This window comes from Grammomys surdaster, unplaced genomic scaffold, assembly GCF_004785775.1.
Source record: "Grammomys surdaster isolate TR1022 unplaced genomic scaffold, NIH_TR_1.0 191, whole genome shotgun sequence".
Classification (NCBI taxonomy): domain Eukaryota; kingdom Metazoa; phylum Chordata; class Mammalia; order Rodentia; family Muridae; genus Grammomys; species Grammomys surdaster.
In genome coordinates this window covers 8,198,928-8,213,061 of record NW_021604636.1, presented here as the reverse complement: position 1 = coordinate 8,213,061, position 14,134 = coordinate 8,198,928, and the positions used below count along the sequence as shown (strand labels likewise).

General features: G+C 40.0%; 1 protein-coding gene across 4 annotated transcripts in view; it reads right to left on the bottom strand.

The window, feature by feature from the left end:
- Ccdc148 (coiled-coil domain containing 148) overlaps positions 1 to 14,134 on the bottom strand; it is a 255,563-nt gene that overhangs the window by 136,177 nt on the left and 105,252 nt on the right. For all 4 annotated transcript variants that reach the window (XM_028769251.1, XM_028769250.1, XM_028769249.1 and 1 more), the window contains 2 exons: positions 3,317 to 3,455; positions 848 to 1,054 (listed from right to left, as the gene is read on the bottom strand). In XM_028769251.1, coding sequence (XP_028625084.1) covers positions 848 to 1,054; positions 3,317 to 3,455 — 346 coding nt within the window. The remainder of the gene's footprint in view (positions 1 to 847; positions 1,055 to 3,316; positions 3,456 to 14,134) is intronic.

Sequence of the window (14,134 nt, the reverse complement as noted above, 5' to 3'; positions counted from 1 at the left end):
CACTCCAGCCTTCCAACCACAGCTCTTCAAGCATACTGAAGCCCCCTCAGTGGGCCAGGGGAGGGGCAAAGCCCTACCTACACCCACACCTTGCTGAGGGCCACGCATGGCCATCAAGCTTGCTCGAGAAAACTCCATAATGAGTCTTTCCTTCTTGGGCTTTCCAGCTCCTCCGATGTGAATGGAGCCTGGCTCAGAATCAGACAGTTCCATTGAGTGAGGCCTGATTCGTGACACCTACTGCAGGTCTTAGATGTCACTATCAAAATTTCAGTACTAACATCCTATTACAGTAACCTTGGATTGAGCTTTCTATAAAATGGCTGATTATGGGCTTTTTTTTTTTAACCTAAATGGATTGCAACATCTATGGTTCAAACCAACAGTTTTCATCAAGTTGGACTTTTCAGAGGAACTGATCTTCAAGTAGGATTTGAACAGAAGTAGACTCTTTGTGTTTGTTGTTTTGGTGTTTGGTTTTTTGAGAAAGGGTTTCTTTGTAGCTCTGGCTATCCAGAAACTCACTTTGTAGACCAGGCTGGCCTCAAACTCAGAAATCCGCCTCCCACTGTCTCTGATGTGCGGCACCACAGCCTGGGATAGGTACAGCGCCTCTGTATTCGCCTGTGTGCAGCAGACGCCCACACTCCAGTCTTCCAACCATAGCTCTTCAAGCATACTGAAGCCCCCTCAGTGGGCCAGAGGAGGGGCAAAGCCCTACCTACACCCACACCTTGCTGAGGGCCACGCATGGCCATCAAGCTTGCTCGAGAAAACTCCATATGAGTCTTTCCTTCTTGGGCTTTCCAGCTCCTCCTGTATCACAGCACCCACTGCAGCGTCTTACCTTGGCTTTCAGGTCAGCACAGAGTTCCTGCTGCCGTTTTCTGTCCTTGGCTAGCAGGCCCTCCATTTCATAGGCTTCACAGGCCTCAAGGAGAGTCAGCATGGCTTTCTGTATGAAGTCTTTCCTGTTTCTATTCCAATTGTCTATCAGGATTCTTCTCTGCTCTCTAGTAAAGCGATACTGGTCACAGTATTTCTCATGTTCTACCTACGAAGGTAACAGAAGGCAGTTGCTTATCATTCTAAATGGACCTAAAATTAATGTCATTGTTGTGAAATAGACAAAATTCACTATAATCAATGATTTTAAACAAACATTCTCACCATAACCAGGAATAAGACACGAGCTCCATATTTTTCAGAGACTGTGTCTAACTGGCAACTAATGATGTCACGTAATTTTCTAAGTCCTCTGTTTCCTCAGATAGGATGGAAGCAGTTCGAGTGGTCCCTGCAATGGATCTTAATTCTAAATGGTAATAGCTTTAACAAAAACACAATCTGTTCCCGTATGTAATTTTAAATATTCCTCCTTTAAGTCAATTTTGGTATTTTACATGATTATATTGTTACAGTCAAATAACATACTTTGCTAAATGTATTTAGTTATTTTAAATTTATGTGCATATTTGTTTTGCTTGCATGCATGTTTATGTGAAGGTGTTGGAGCCCCTGGAACTGGAGTTACAGATAGTTGTTAACTGCCATATCCATGCTGAGAAGTGAACCCCCGTCCTTTGGAAAAACAGCCATTTCTTTTAACCACTGAGCCATCTCTCCAGCCCCACTAAAATATTCTTTGAATGCCACAATAATCTTAGAGAGACACAGTTTTGCCTGTAATCACTAAAGAGCTCAGCTGCTGGGATGCTTAAAAGTAATCTGGTGATAATGCCCTCTGGCCTCCTATCCTCCCTTCCCTCCTGCGCCCCGCCCAACTCCCCCATGAGGGACATGGGTTCTTATTGGCAGCAGGCACTTATTCCCAAGGTGAATAGTAACCTTGGGAAGTACAGAGTCCCAGGGGACTCAAGAAGTAGGGAAGTGCAGGGGCAGAGGGAGCCTGATCTGTCTAAAATCCCTGCAGGGGGCTCTGAAATGAGAGTCATTGCTAGAAGTCTTTACTCTTCTAGTATAGCTCACACCTCTGAATCTGACAAATTACCTGATCCCTGTGTTGCTAGGCATTAGAAAAGAAGCAAGAGAAGGTAATGCTTACATAAAGAACAACGCTTTAGGTGGAATTAATTAGGATCATGATAAAGTAGGCCATGGTCTCACTCTAACCAGGGAGAAAACACATTCTGTGAACTTCTAAGCTTTGTTCTAGAAAGCTAAAAATATACTTAACATTTGTCAAACATCAAGGAGAGGAAGCATGAACCACGCAGGAAAAATATAGTAATCAATCCCGTGTAGAAAGTAAATGTAAAAATCTTTATCACATCAATAGTAATAAAATATAAAAATCTACAAAGTTACACTTGACGGCTAGCTGCTGAGGCAGACAGACCTATTAGGGAATAAAAAGAAACCTCTAATTTGATCAATTAAGAATTTTTAAAGCTCTATAATGAGTCACTTAAAGACCAGAATTAAATGCTCACTACATGGGGGTGGAGAGCGGAATGGGGCAGGCTGAGAGGGATGGGAGAGGATGACCACAGTAGTGTACGGTCTTTACTTTGGTTTCTTCACCAGACATTAATGATAACAATGGTATTTCATCCATTGTCATGTGTAGTAAAGGAATTTTATAGGACTCATGAAGACGCACAGCATGAGCTATTTCACAGCCCAGCTCATCAAAAAGTTAAATCTGCACATGTTTGTTACATGTGTGTTATAAGGTGAATTACCATTGAGTTCACTGGTGACATGGTAACTTCTAGATCCCTGCTGCTGTTGTCTTGCCCACTACAGAATGAAATAATAATTTCCCAACTTCCTCTCGGGTAACTTTCAGTCTGATCTTTAGTCCCTGCAGTGAGGTTTGTGCTTGGAACCATGTGGAAATCTGGCAGAGCTGTGGTGGAGGCTAGTGACATTGCCCAGGGAAAATGCTGGTTTTTCCAGGCCGAGGACTGAAGCGAGATAGGCTCTGTGGGTAGAAGGCAGGCATTTATGTTTCAGGCAAGAGCTAGATATGATAAAAGCTCCATAACAGGCAGGAAAAAGACGGTGTGATTTCCAGGGGTAAAATGGCTGCTCTGTAGCTGGGAAACCATGGTGAAGGTCTCCAGGAAGGTGGGCACAGATTGGCTGGCCCTGGACTTCATTCAGACTTTACAGGCTTCAAAAATGACCCACATGGGTTTGCAGCCTGTGACTATATCTCCCATAGTGGAGAAATAAAAGATTTTCAAAGCACTATTTAACAGACATATATTTGTCTTACTAATTATGGACCTCTAAACACAGCAATTCACAGGCATACAGGGTATGCATACTCATCATCAGGATCACTCACCAAATGATGCCTGGACTTGTGAGGAAAATATCTTTGCAACATGTCCAAGTACAGAGCCCTTCTGCCAACGAGATTTCCTGGATACTGGTCTAAGACAGCCTGGTAAATCCACTGCTCTTCCTCACTTAGTTGGAAGTTACTGGAAGCAATGAAAATGTCACACACAGTCACGTGAACAATCATGGGATTTAAGGGACTTCAAACTGTTCAAGCTATCAGGCAATGAAGATCATGGTAGAAAATGAGGCTTTTGAAGACAAGATCTCACTATGCTGTTCAAGCTGGTCTCAAGATACCCTCCAGCTTCATCCTGGGGGCAGAGACCATGGGAAGGCGCCAGCATGCTCAGCTGAGTGAGCTATCGCCACCTGTCAGCCACCGAGTGCTTGATCCATTGTTCTAAGCCCATGTCCAGTGGGCTCTTTAGTCCTTGCTTTGATCTCACTAGAGCTCCAGGGATAATTCAAAGATGTTGGTGAGACACAATATTCTTTTAATAGTTATTCTATCTTCCCTATAGCAATATTTTAAAAGCCATCACCAGTGAATGGAGTAGATAAACACTGGGAAATACTTATTAGGGATACAGATTAAAAAGATGATATTTTTCTTATTCAGCGAAGTTCCCATTTCTATGCTGGAGACAAACACAAATGTAAACGGATGAACATTTTATACAAAGGAAAATAAAGACAGATTGAGAGAGGCATTTATTTGCGCTTTGAGCTCCAAGGCAAGTCAAATCATCTTTTACTTTACTCTCTTTACCTCATGCTTTGTGGATGAGACTATAGATTGTTACTGAAAAGACAAACAATGCTGTTACATTTCTATGACCAAATAAATAATTTGGGTTTTTATTTTGTGCATGTGTGTATGCGTGCCTGTACATGCACACACAAGAGGTGATAGGACATTTACAGAAGTTGGCTCTCTCCTATTATTTGGGTTTCAGGGGTTAAAATGAAAATCATGAGGCTGGAGAAAGTGCCTTTACACTTAAGTCACTTATAAACAAGATCCTGCAAGCTGCCCTAGTCACGTGTCCACCCTGGGCCAATGCACCTAGTCCTGTCCCGTCTCCTCTAGGCATGGTATATGATTCACATTCTTTATAAAGTTCTGTGCAAAGTCTTGTGCAAAGTGAAAAAGTTGCATTGTCAGTTTGAACTCTCAACTGAATTAATGCCTCTTTATATTCTGATTTTATTTGCATGTTATTATTATTCCTAAGTAAATTAGAATAATCAAATACAGATGCAATCAGAGGGAAGTATTAATAGTAACAAATGTTTCTTTGATCCAAGACGAATCACCATTGTTTATTCCCGTGGTACCAATGATCTTACACCTTAGATTATGCAATTCAATATTTTTCAGGTATCATTCTACCTCTGAAAATAACTTGACATTTTAACAAAATAAAATACCCTTTAAGTGAGTGGAACTAATGGGATTCCACCATCCTCATACAAGGTTACCTCGTTCCTTCAGTACACCGATAGGGAGTATGAGACAAATATCTTTCAAAAGAGAAAATTCTCCATACCTACTATATAAAGGAAGAAAAAGACAGTGGGAGGTAGTCTGCGAAGAGAGAACTATTCAGTATGTCATAATAATCCAATGCAGGGGAAATATCAAAATGAATTCATTCATGAATACACCAAGTGCTTTGGTTCCAACTGGATGGGTTCTGCATGTGCAGACAGCCAAAGGCTTCTGCAAATAAAACATTTCAAGTAGGAAAATTAACCTAGAAGAAAAGCTTGCCTGCATGCACTTGGCATTTAAAATGCCCTCAGGTTGTCAAGGACAATGTCTCAGGTCCTCTCTCAAGGGCCATTTTCATTCACGGTAATGTGGATGCATTTTAACAGAAGTTAGCAGGAGAAGTTCTTCAATATCATCCCACTAGCAATTGAAGAACAGAATGAAAGCCCGTGACCTTGTTAAGGTTTTAAGCTATTTCTAAAATCAAAGGGCCTTGAACACAGTTGAATTTCCACCCTTGTCTGATTCATATGTATGTGGGGTGTTCTGCAGAGGGGAAAGGGACAGAACCCAGGCCCCATGAGTTGCTGTCCTTTTAAACTATTATTTGCCTTTAAAATAGTGGCTGTTTCTTAGGGGGGAATAGACCTTTCTCTTCTGTGGCCACAGCAGAAGCATCTCACTCTGAGGTGCCTTCCCACATGTTTCCAACACCAACTACAAATAGCAGCTGACTGATAGACATAGGACAACAAGGCTAGCCCAATCAGATCCCTCCAAGGAGGTCAACCCTGGTACCAATCTGACTTAGTTGGCAACAACATCAGCCTCCACCAAGATGCCCTCTCTTGCTTAGGCATTCTTCCCCACCTCCTGATACCCTGTAGCTTTCACATGCCTTCTTAGAGCATCTGCTAACAGTCCTGTAACACTCAAAAGCCTTCTTAGAGCATCTACTAATAGGAAACCATCTAGAAAACCATCTTTTGTTTCTATAGAACTCATCCTAACATAATCCACAAGCAATCTTACCCATAATTTTCAAACAGTTTAAAAGGTTTATTAAATGGAAAAGTACTTTTAAACTAATTACTTTGATGGCTTTGTCTACTGAATAGTGGTACAAGACTGTAGCTGACCACAATGTGAGAACAGCAAACATTTACTGAAATGCTTTTCAAATACAAGCACACACTAAGCTGCACACACTGTTATAAATAAATATAGCAGCAGAAGAATTCGTAGCATTTGATTCATTTTTATAAATTGCATGAATGTATTAATTAGTTGCTATTTTAATGACATTACAAACCACTTAAATGTATGAGATGACTATAAAGTATTTAAAGCAGACATTCAAACTAAGTAAGCCGTGTGCAGTGATGACATCCATTTTGACCTTGCAGTTGATTTGAGAAGCTTCACATCTCAACTGTCTTTCTCTATTTACCAAAATTACACCAGTTGTAAGTCATTTCTCTAGTACACAAAAAGTAAAAATGAAAAAATATACTAAACGGAAATGGTATGTTAAGTATCATATTATTATATCTAGAATATTTATAGCAGCTTCCAGAGAAGCCAACTTAAGTCTTAAGGGAAATACCCATGCAATAATAACAGCACCACTAGATAACTATTCGAGAGGGAAAGGAGCATACAGACCCACACATGCATGTGCATATATACACAGGCACAGCACACACACGCGTGCACGTGAACGCACATAAACACACACACACACACACACACACACACACACACACACACACACAGAGAGAGAGAGAGAGAGAGAGAGAGAGAGAGAGAGAGAGAGAGAGAGCGCGCACTGGCACAGTAAAATCCAAAAGGAGTGAATGGTCAAGCAGAGCAGATTCCTCATAGTACCAAAGCAGCCATTTCTTAGAAACACAGCCTTTTAGATCCTAAAATATAAAATCACATTCAACATGTGCATGCTTCTAAACTAAACTTGAACATTTATCTCTCTTGACCAAACATTCATTTTTTTCTTATTACAGAAACATGTATGTAAAATAACTAAGACTGAGTTAGCTTTGACCTGCTAAAGTTCTTGTTCAAGTTAACCATTTCCTTGGTGATTGTGATAACAAAACATATTTGTTTACCCGGCTAATTAAAAAAATCCCTTATCTACTTTCTGAAACTGAAAATTGTTTGATATTTAAGGTTTTCTAAGGAAAACATTAAAACTTCTCTAAACTTTTATAATTAGAAATGTCTCAGAGAGGTGCTCAAAAGCTCAGTAGTTATGAGCACTGCAGAGGAGCCAGGTTTGATTCCCAGCATGCATATGTCCGCTCACAACCATTTGTAGCTCTAAGTCCCTGAGATTTGAAGTTCTCTTCTGGCCTATGTGGGCACCGGGCATATAAGTGGAGGTAAAATGCCCATACACGTAAGAATAAATCAGTTAATTAATTGAAATACCTTGGACAAAAATATTTGTTAGCTATTTACCATTTCTATTTCATTGGTCTATCCAAATTTTATAATTGAAAGTGCTTTGCAACTTTCATCTTCGTTAGAGCATGTCCAGACTTCCCAGTTTACAGTTTATCCAGCATTCCTAAGACATCTGGACTTCGGTATGCAGAGCAAGACATGTGACACTTAGCCTTCATTCATTCTCTTCTGCCTCCAGACACCACTGAAGCCCACACTCATCATTTCAGTATGAGTTTCTCAAAGGTGAAGCAAAACAGGTCATTCATAAAAAAGAGAACACTAAACTGGGAAAGTTCAGTTTGACCCCAGTTGAATTCTACTAAATCTCACGTGTTTGAGTCATTACAAAAGCCTATACTGACTCTCTACTCACTAGGCTACTGCTTCTCATCATGGTAAAGACCTCAGATACTGACAACTCCTTGACTCGGTATCAGCATGAAGCAACATACTTGAGCCCACTAACAAAGCAGCAACCCACAGAAACTGACAGAAACTCCAAACCCATTGTAGATGGCACAGCCAATAAATCCACACAAAATGAGAGAGAGAGGCAAACAACAACCCAGCTGGTAACAACATCCCACAAATCCTGCAAGCTCTGACACTTAGATACCTGCAGATATTATGAATATTGTGAAGAGCTGTAGAAGTTACGCAGACACTATAAAAAGTATCCAACTGAAACTCAATGCAGCCCAAGAATCCCAATACAGCCTGTCCAATCATCACCCTGGAAACATCGTCAGGAGAAAGACTTACCGCCAAAGTTACCCTGCACGCCTGATAGAAGCAGGTCAGATGCACAAATGTTAACACAGGGACACAGAAATATGAAACAACAAGGTGACACACATGGTATCTCCAAGGAACACAATAACTCACTAGCAAGAGACATGGAAGAACTGCCTGAAAAAGAATTCAAAATATAGACAATTCAACAAACTATCAAAGTAACTTATAATGTGAAATATGACATTCGGCAAACAGTTAGCTTAAGAAAGAACCAGTGGGTAAGGAAAATGTTATAATGAAATCTATACTTTGTATGCTAACTCAAAAATAAATTTAAAAAGAGTAACTATATGGGGTAATATATTTGCTAGTAAGCTGTATTAAAGTACATATATATATATATATATATATATATATATGAATACTCATATATATATTTATTTGAGTATATATACACATATATAATGTATATGAGTACTTTAATACAGCTTATTAAATTATTGTATTTAATATAAATATTTCAAAACAATATGCAACACACAATTCAAACTTAATAACTATCAATTTTTAATTCAAATAAATACAACAAAAAGTCTATTAGAAATCTTGGAGCTAAAACTCAATAAATACAATTAAAATACAGTGAGGTCCTCAGCAGTAGAATTCATCAAGCAGAAGAAAATGCTTCTGAGTTTAAAGACAGGTATTTTAAAAATAATTCAGACACAATTTTAGAAGGAGAAGCAACAAAAATCACAAAGAATGAGGAAGCCTTTGAGACTTATGTGACACATTTAAGTGAGCAAACCTTTGCATTACGGGTATTCCAGAAGGAGAGAGAATCTACTCAGCAAAATAACTGCCAAGGTGTTTCTGAAGCTTACACGTAGGTCCAGAAAGCTCAAAAGGTCTCTACAACATATGACCTAAAGACATCCTCTCTGAGAGCTATTCTGGACACACCGTCAGAAGTGCAAGCCAGGGGCTGGAGAGATGGCTCACTCAGTGAAGTGCCCACTGAGCAAGCATGATAAGGCCAGTCCCACACGAAGGTCAGGCATGGTGGCCCTCACTTATAATCCCAGCACTAGATGGGGGATGTGGAGACAGGAGAATTCCTGGTCTCACTGGCCAACCAGCCTAGCTTAATTGGTAAGCTCCACACCGCTGAGAGTCTGTCTCAAAAGAAGTAGACACCATTTTTGAGGATGGCACTGAGGTCATCTGGCCTCCACACAAATCTGCACACACATGTGCATGCGCATATGCATATACACATATGCATTTTTAAAAGTACAATAGGATTCTAAAAGCAGCAAAAGAAAAAGAAAAAATCATTTAAAAAAAACTTCATTAAGCTGAGACCAGACTTTTCCATAGAAAATTTACAGGCCCAAAAAAGAACTGCAGGAGACACTCAAAGCCCTGATCAAACAGCACAGTTGAACTCAGCATGCTGGACACAGCAAAGCTAATTTCAAAAATGCAGGAGAAATGGAAAGGGTTTCAAAACAAACACTGAGGAGATCCATCACTACTACCAGGCTGGCCTTACGCTCAAGGTGACCTACATAGATATGAAGGGTGTCCGTTACCATCACAAAAACATGGGAAGAAGAGTCAATGATAGAGTAGATGCACAGGAGAAAAGAAGAAGGGAATCAGACTCCACCACCACTGAAAACACACAGAGAAAGGAAAAACATTCTGCAAAACAACATGAGGGGAAAAAATATCAAAATCACAGGTGAATGTATTTATCAAAAATGACCTTGGTTGCAAATGAATTAAAATCCTGTAATAAAAATGACATAGACTGGGGATGAGGAGATGAACTGAGTTCAGATCCCTAACAGCTATGTAAAAAGTCAGGCATGATGGTGCACTGGGGAAATAGAGACAAGCATATTCTTGGAGCTTCCCGGCCAACTAGACTAGCCAAATCAGTGAGCAGCAGGTTCAGTGAGAGACATTGTCTCAAAAACAGTAATGTGGACAGGAATGAGGAAGGCACTGGATGTCAACCTCTGGCCTCCACACCATGCACGAGTGTGTGTGCGCGCACACATACACACACACAAGCATGCATATATGCACACATGAACATGTAGACTGATGTGACAAATATACATGCAAATAACTTTTTAAAAAATCACTATAGACTGGTTACATGGGAAAAATTAATGAGACCTAGCCACATGTTGTATGGAACTCAGTTTGCTAGTAAAAATACACAGAAATTGAATGTGAAAGAACAGTAAAGGGTCTATCATGCAATTAGAAGTCCAAAGTAACTGGTACCACTGTTGATATCAGATAAAATGGAGACTTTGAGTCAAATATTGTGGAGAAAATACTGTCACAATTTAATGATAAAGGAACAAATTCAACAATTATAACTATATTGACATCTAATATTGGAACATCCAGTTATAATGAAATAAACATAATTCAATTTAAAATTAGATTTTAAAATACATAGCCTAATAATCCAACTCAAGGAACAAGAAACACAAAATCAAACCAAATCCAAAATTAATAAAAAAGAAAGATACTACAAAGGCCAAAAAGAAAGGAAAAAGATGAAACCAAGACAAAACAAAACTATGAAAGTCTAATGAAATTAAAGACAAGCTAAATTGACAAACTTACTTATAGAAAAAAGAGAAGATTCCAGTAATAAAAAAGGTCACAGCTAACACCAAAGAAATACAAAAATTAATTTAAAAAACGATGTACAAATTAATTGGAAAATTCATATGTCTGGATATGTATATGAGTGAAATCTACCACCCTAGTTCGCTTCTCTGTGGCTGTGATAAACGCCATGACCAAAAGCAACTTGGAGAGGATAAGATTTGGCAGCAACTTCCAAACCAGAATCCGTGCAAAGACAACAAGTCATTGCAAAGGCGGAAGCAGGAAGCATGAAGGAAAGGTGCTCATTGGCCCACTCCCTCTAGCTTCCGCCCCTAGCCTTTCCATAGCTCAGCCCCACCTGCTGCCTGGGCTGGGCCCTTCTCAGTGGGCTAGGCCCTCACATCAATTAGAAGTTAAGAAAATGACTCACAGACGTGCCAGAGGCCCTCCTGATTGAGATAATTTTTCAGGTGAGGTTCCCTCTTTGAGAAGACTCTGAGGTGGTCAACAGCCGAGGCTCAGTACTACACCTACCAAAGCTAAACGCTAACAGTTTTGTCCTTTGCCGTGCAGTAGATGAAACTAGAGTGTATTGAGTAAAACCGGTAAAACACAGGGAGACCAACACTGCTTGATACCATTTATATATGAAAGCTAAAGGCTTATCTCCAGGAAGCAGAAAGAACAGTGGTCACCAGAGCCAGGGAGGGTGTAAGAAAAGGAAGCCTAGAAAGAGGATGGTCAACTCTTGTAGGTATGAATTAGGACAGAAAAAACGTTTTTAATTTTCTAGAGCACCATGGAGAAGTGATGATTGACAAGAAATAATCAAATATTTCAAATTGCTAGGAAAGGGGATTTTATACACTCAGAAGAATAATAGAGGTAGAGAGTGATAGAAATGCCGAGTCCCAGTGTATGTGTGTGTATATGTGTGTGTGTGAATTAATGTTTCACACTGCATACATATGTACAATTGTTACATGTTGATTAAAGTGAAAGGGGTTTTGTTCGATCATTAGTATATTTGCTTTGTTTTGTCTTTTAATCAGGTATAGGCAGAAGGATGGTACTAATAAAGCCTGCTCAGGGAGCAGAAATCTGACTCAGAGGTTAAGAGCTGACTGTTGCAGAGGACCCAAGTCTGGTTCCGTGCACTCACATCAGGTTCATAACAGCCACCTGTAACCTCAAATCCAGGGGATTGCACGCCCTCTTCAGGCCTCCTTAAACACCTACACTCATGTGTGCCCACACACATATGCACAAATAAAAATAATAAATCCAAATCTTTTTTAAGGACTGTTGAAATAAAGACATAGCAAATGTTATTTTTACATTTTATAAATCATAACATGCAAATAAATAAAATTAATGAAGTAAACTCAAAGACAACTTTGTGGCATGTTGCATAAAGCTTAGACCCTGGGGCTAGAGCGATGGCTCAGCAGTTAGGAGCATTTGATCCTCTAGCAGAGGTCGAAAGTTCAGTTCCAAACACCCGTATCAAGCAGCTCACAACTGCCAATAGCTCCAGTTCCAGGGGATCCAAAGCCCTATTCTGTCCTCCACAGGCATGAAACAACATACATAGATACACATACACACATATACACACATACACACACACACACACACACACACACACTTGCACATCCATGCACACAGACTCATGTGTGTCCATATAAGTAAAAACTGTTTAAATCTTTTAAAAAGGAGATTCATTTTTTTTTTTTTTGGATAGGATGCATTCTGCTATAGGCAAAAAAATTAAAACAAATATTTTATTCTTGCACCACACCCAAAGCTAGCTTAATACTTGCTAGATGTGTTTTCTGGTATGAGCTAACATTCAGTTATAAACCAGTAATTTTCATGCAAATTTTCTTTTAAAACAATGCTACTACAGCTATATGACTAACAGGAAATTGTGTACAATGATTACCCATTCTCCAACAGATACAAATGTCAGCAATGAGTGGGAACTTCCCCATGGACTGCACCAATGGAAGTGGGGGGTGCGGTGGCCAATGTTGGCTGCCTTGGTCAGCTAACGAATGGGACTAAGCAAACCCTTGAAGACCAAAAAACCATGCTGCTTTCTCAGAACCTCTCCCTTTAGTAATCGCTTTGGCGCACAGCCAGCAGAGGTCCACATGCAGAGACCGAGCCTGGTCATGCTCAGTCAGGCACTGAACCTTCCCAACAGTTCTGGGAGTAGACTTTCCAGAAAAAAAAATGCCCCGTGGAGGATAAACTGTTATGTTTTAACTTGTGGCTTCATTTGTCAGTGAATTCATGTCATCTCCGTTTTGCTGTTTTCCTGCTTTCTTCTCACTGTGTTCATCGGGAGGAGACACATGCACAGGCATCTGTCTGTTTAAACTGGTATGAGACCATGTTGTCTTCTGGCACTGACTTGTCCCAGTTCATCCTTAGTAGCAATGGAGTATCCAGTTTGCTTTGGCGAAAGGGGAAATGTGTGTGTTTCTCTTTTTACTGAAGGACACTTGACAGAGGTGCACTGTGTTGGTAAACTAAAGGAAAGATCATCAACAGGATCCTGGCGATGTGCCCTCAGGACAGCAATATATAAGGCCTTATCACTAAGTGTAGCGATGAACCAAATGGTGAAACGTATTATGATTTGTGCTGGGATTGGTGGTACAAGACTGAGACTCCAGCACTGGGAGCTAGGGGATCAGTAGCTCAGGCTCACAGGAGTCCGTGAGTTTGAGGTCAGTCTGATACAAAGAGTCTGTCTTAAATAAACAAAAAGGAGAGAGGGGGGGAAGGAGGAGGAGGAGGAAGAAGAAAAGGAGGAGGAGGAGGAGGAGGAGGAGGAGGAGGAGGAGGAGGAGGAGGGGAGGAGAGGGGAGAAGGGGAGGGGAGAGGGGAGGGGAGAGGGAAGGGGAGAGGGAAGGGGAGAGGGGAGGAAGAGGAAAGAAGAAACCTAAAAGAATAAGGAAAAGAAATTAAAACTTGGGTTGATTTTCTGGAAGAAAATATAACAATATTCTTAACACTTAACAATATTCTTTGACTCAGAATCTCCAACTGAGGAGAAAAATCAGAGTTATTAAAAAAAAAAAAAACAGGTGACAAGCCAGTCCATTTCAAAGTTTCTAAAAGAACATTAGAATGTAGAATACCTACTACTCAAAAGTGAGGACTTGGCTAAATTTATATGATATAATCACACATTATCCTACTATTCATCTAATAAAATACATGTACAAGGATATTTAGTGGGTGACTCAAAACAGAGGAGAAACTGTGTAAATAAATGCCACTTAGCAGAAGAACAGCAACAGGTGGGTTCAAACTAGGGAAGCCGTGGATGTGCATACAGAGTTTTCTCCATAAACAAAAGCATTGCTCTAAGATCTCTCTTGGAGTTAGATTAACTTCTTTCTTCTCTTTGCCTATCCCTATTTTTAAGTTTTTCTGTAAAGTATTTCTGAACTCAGAGACAAATAC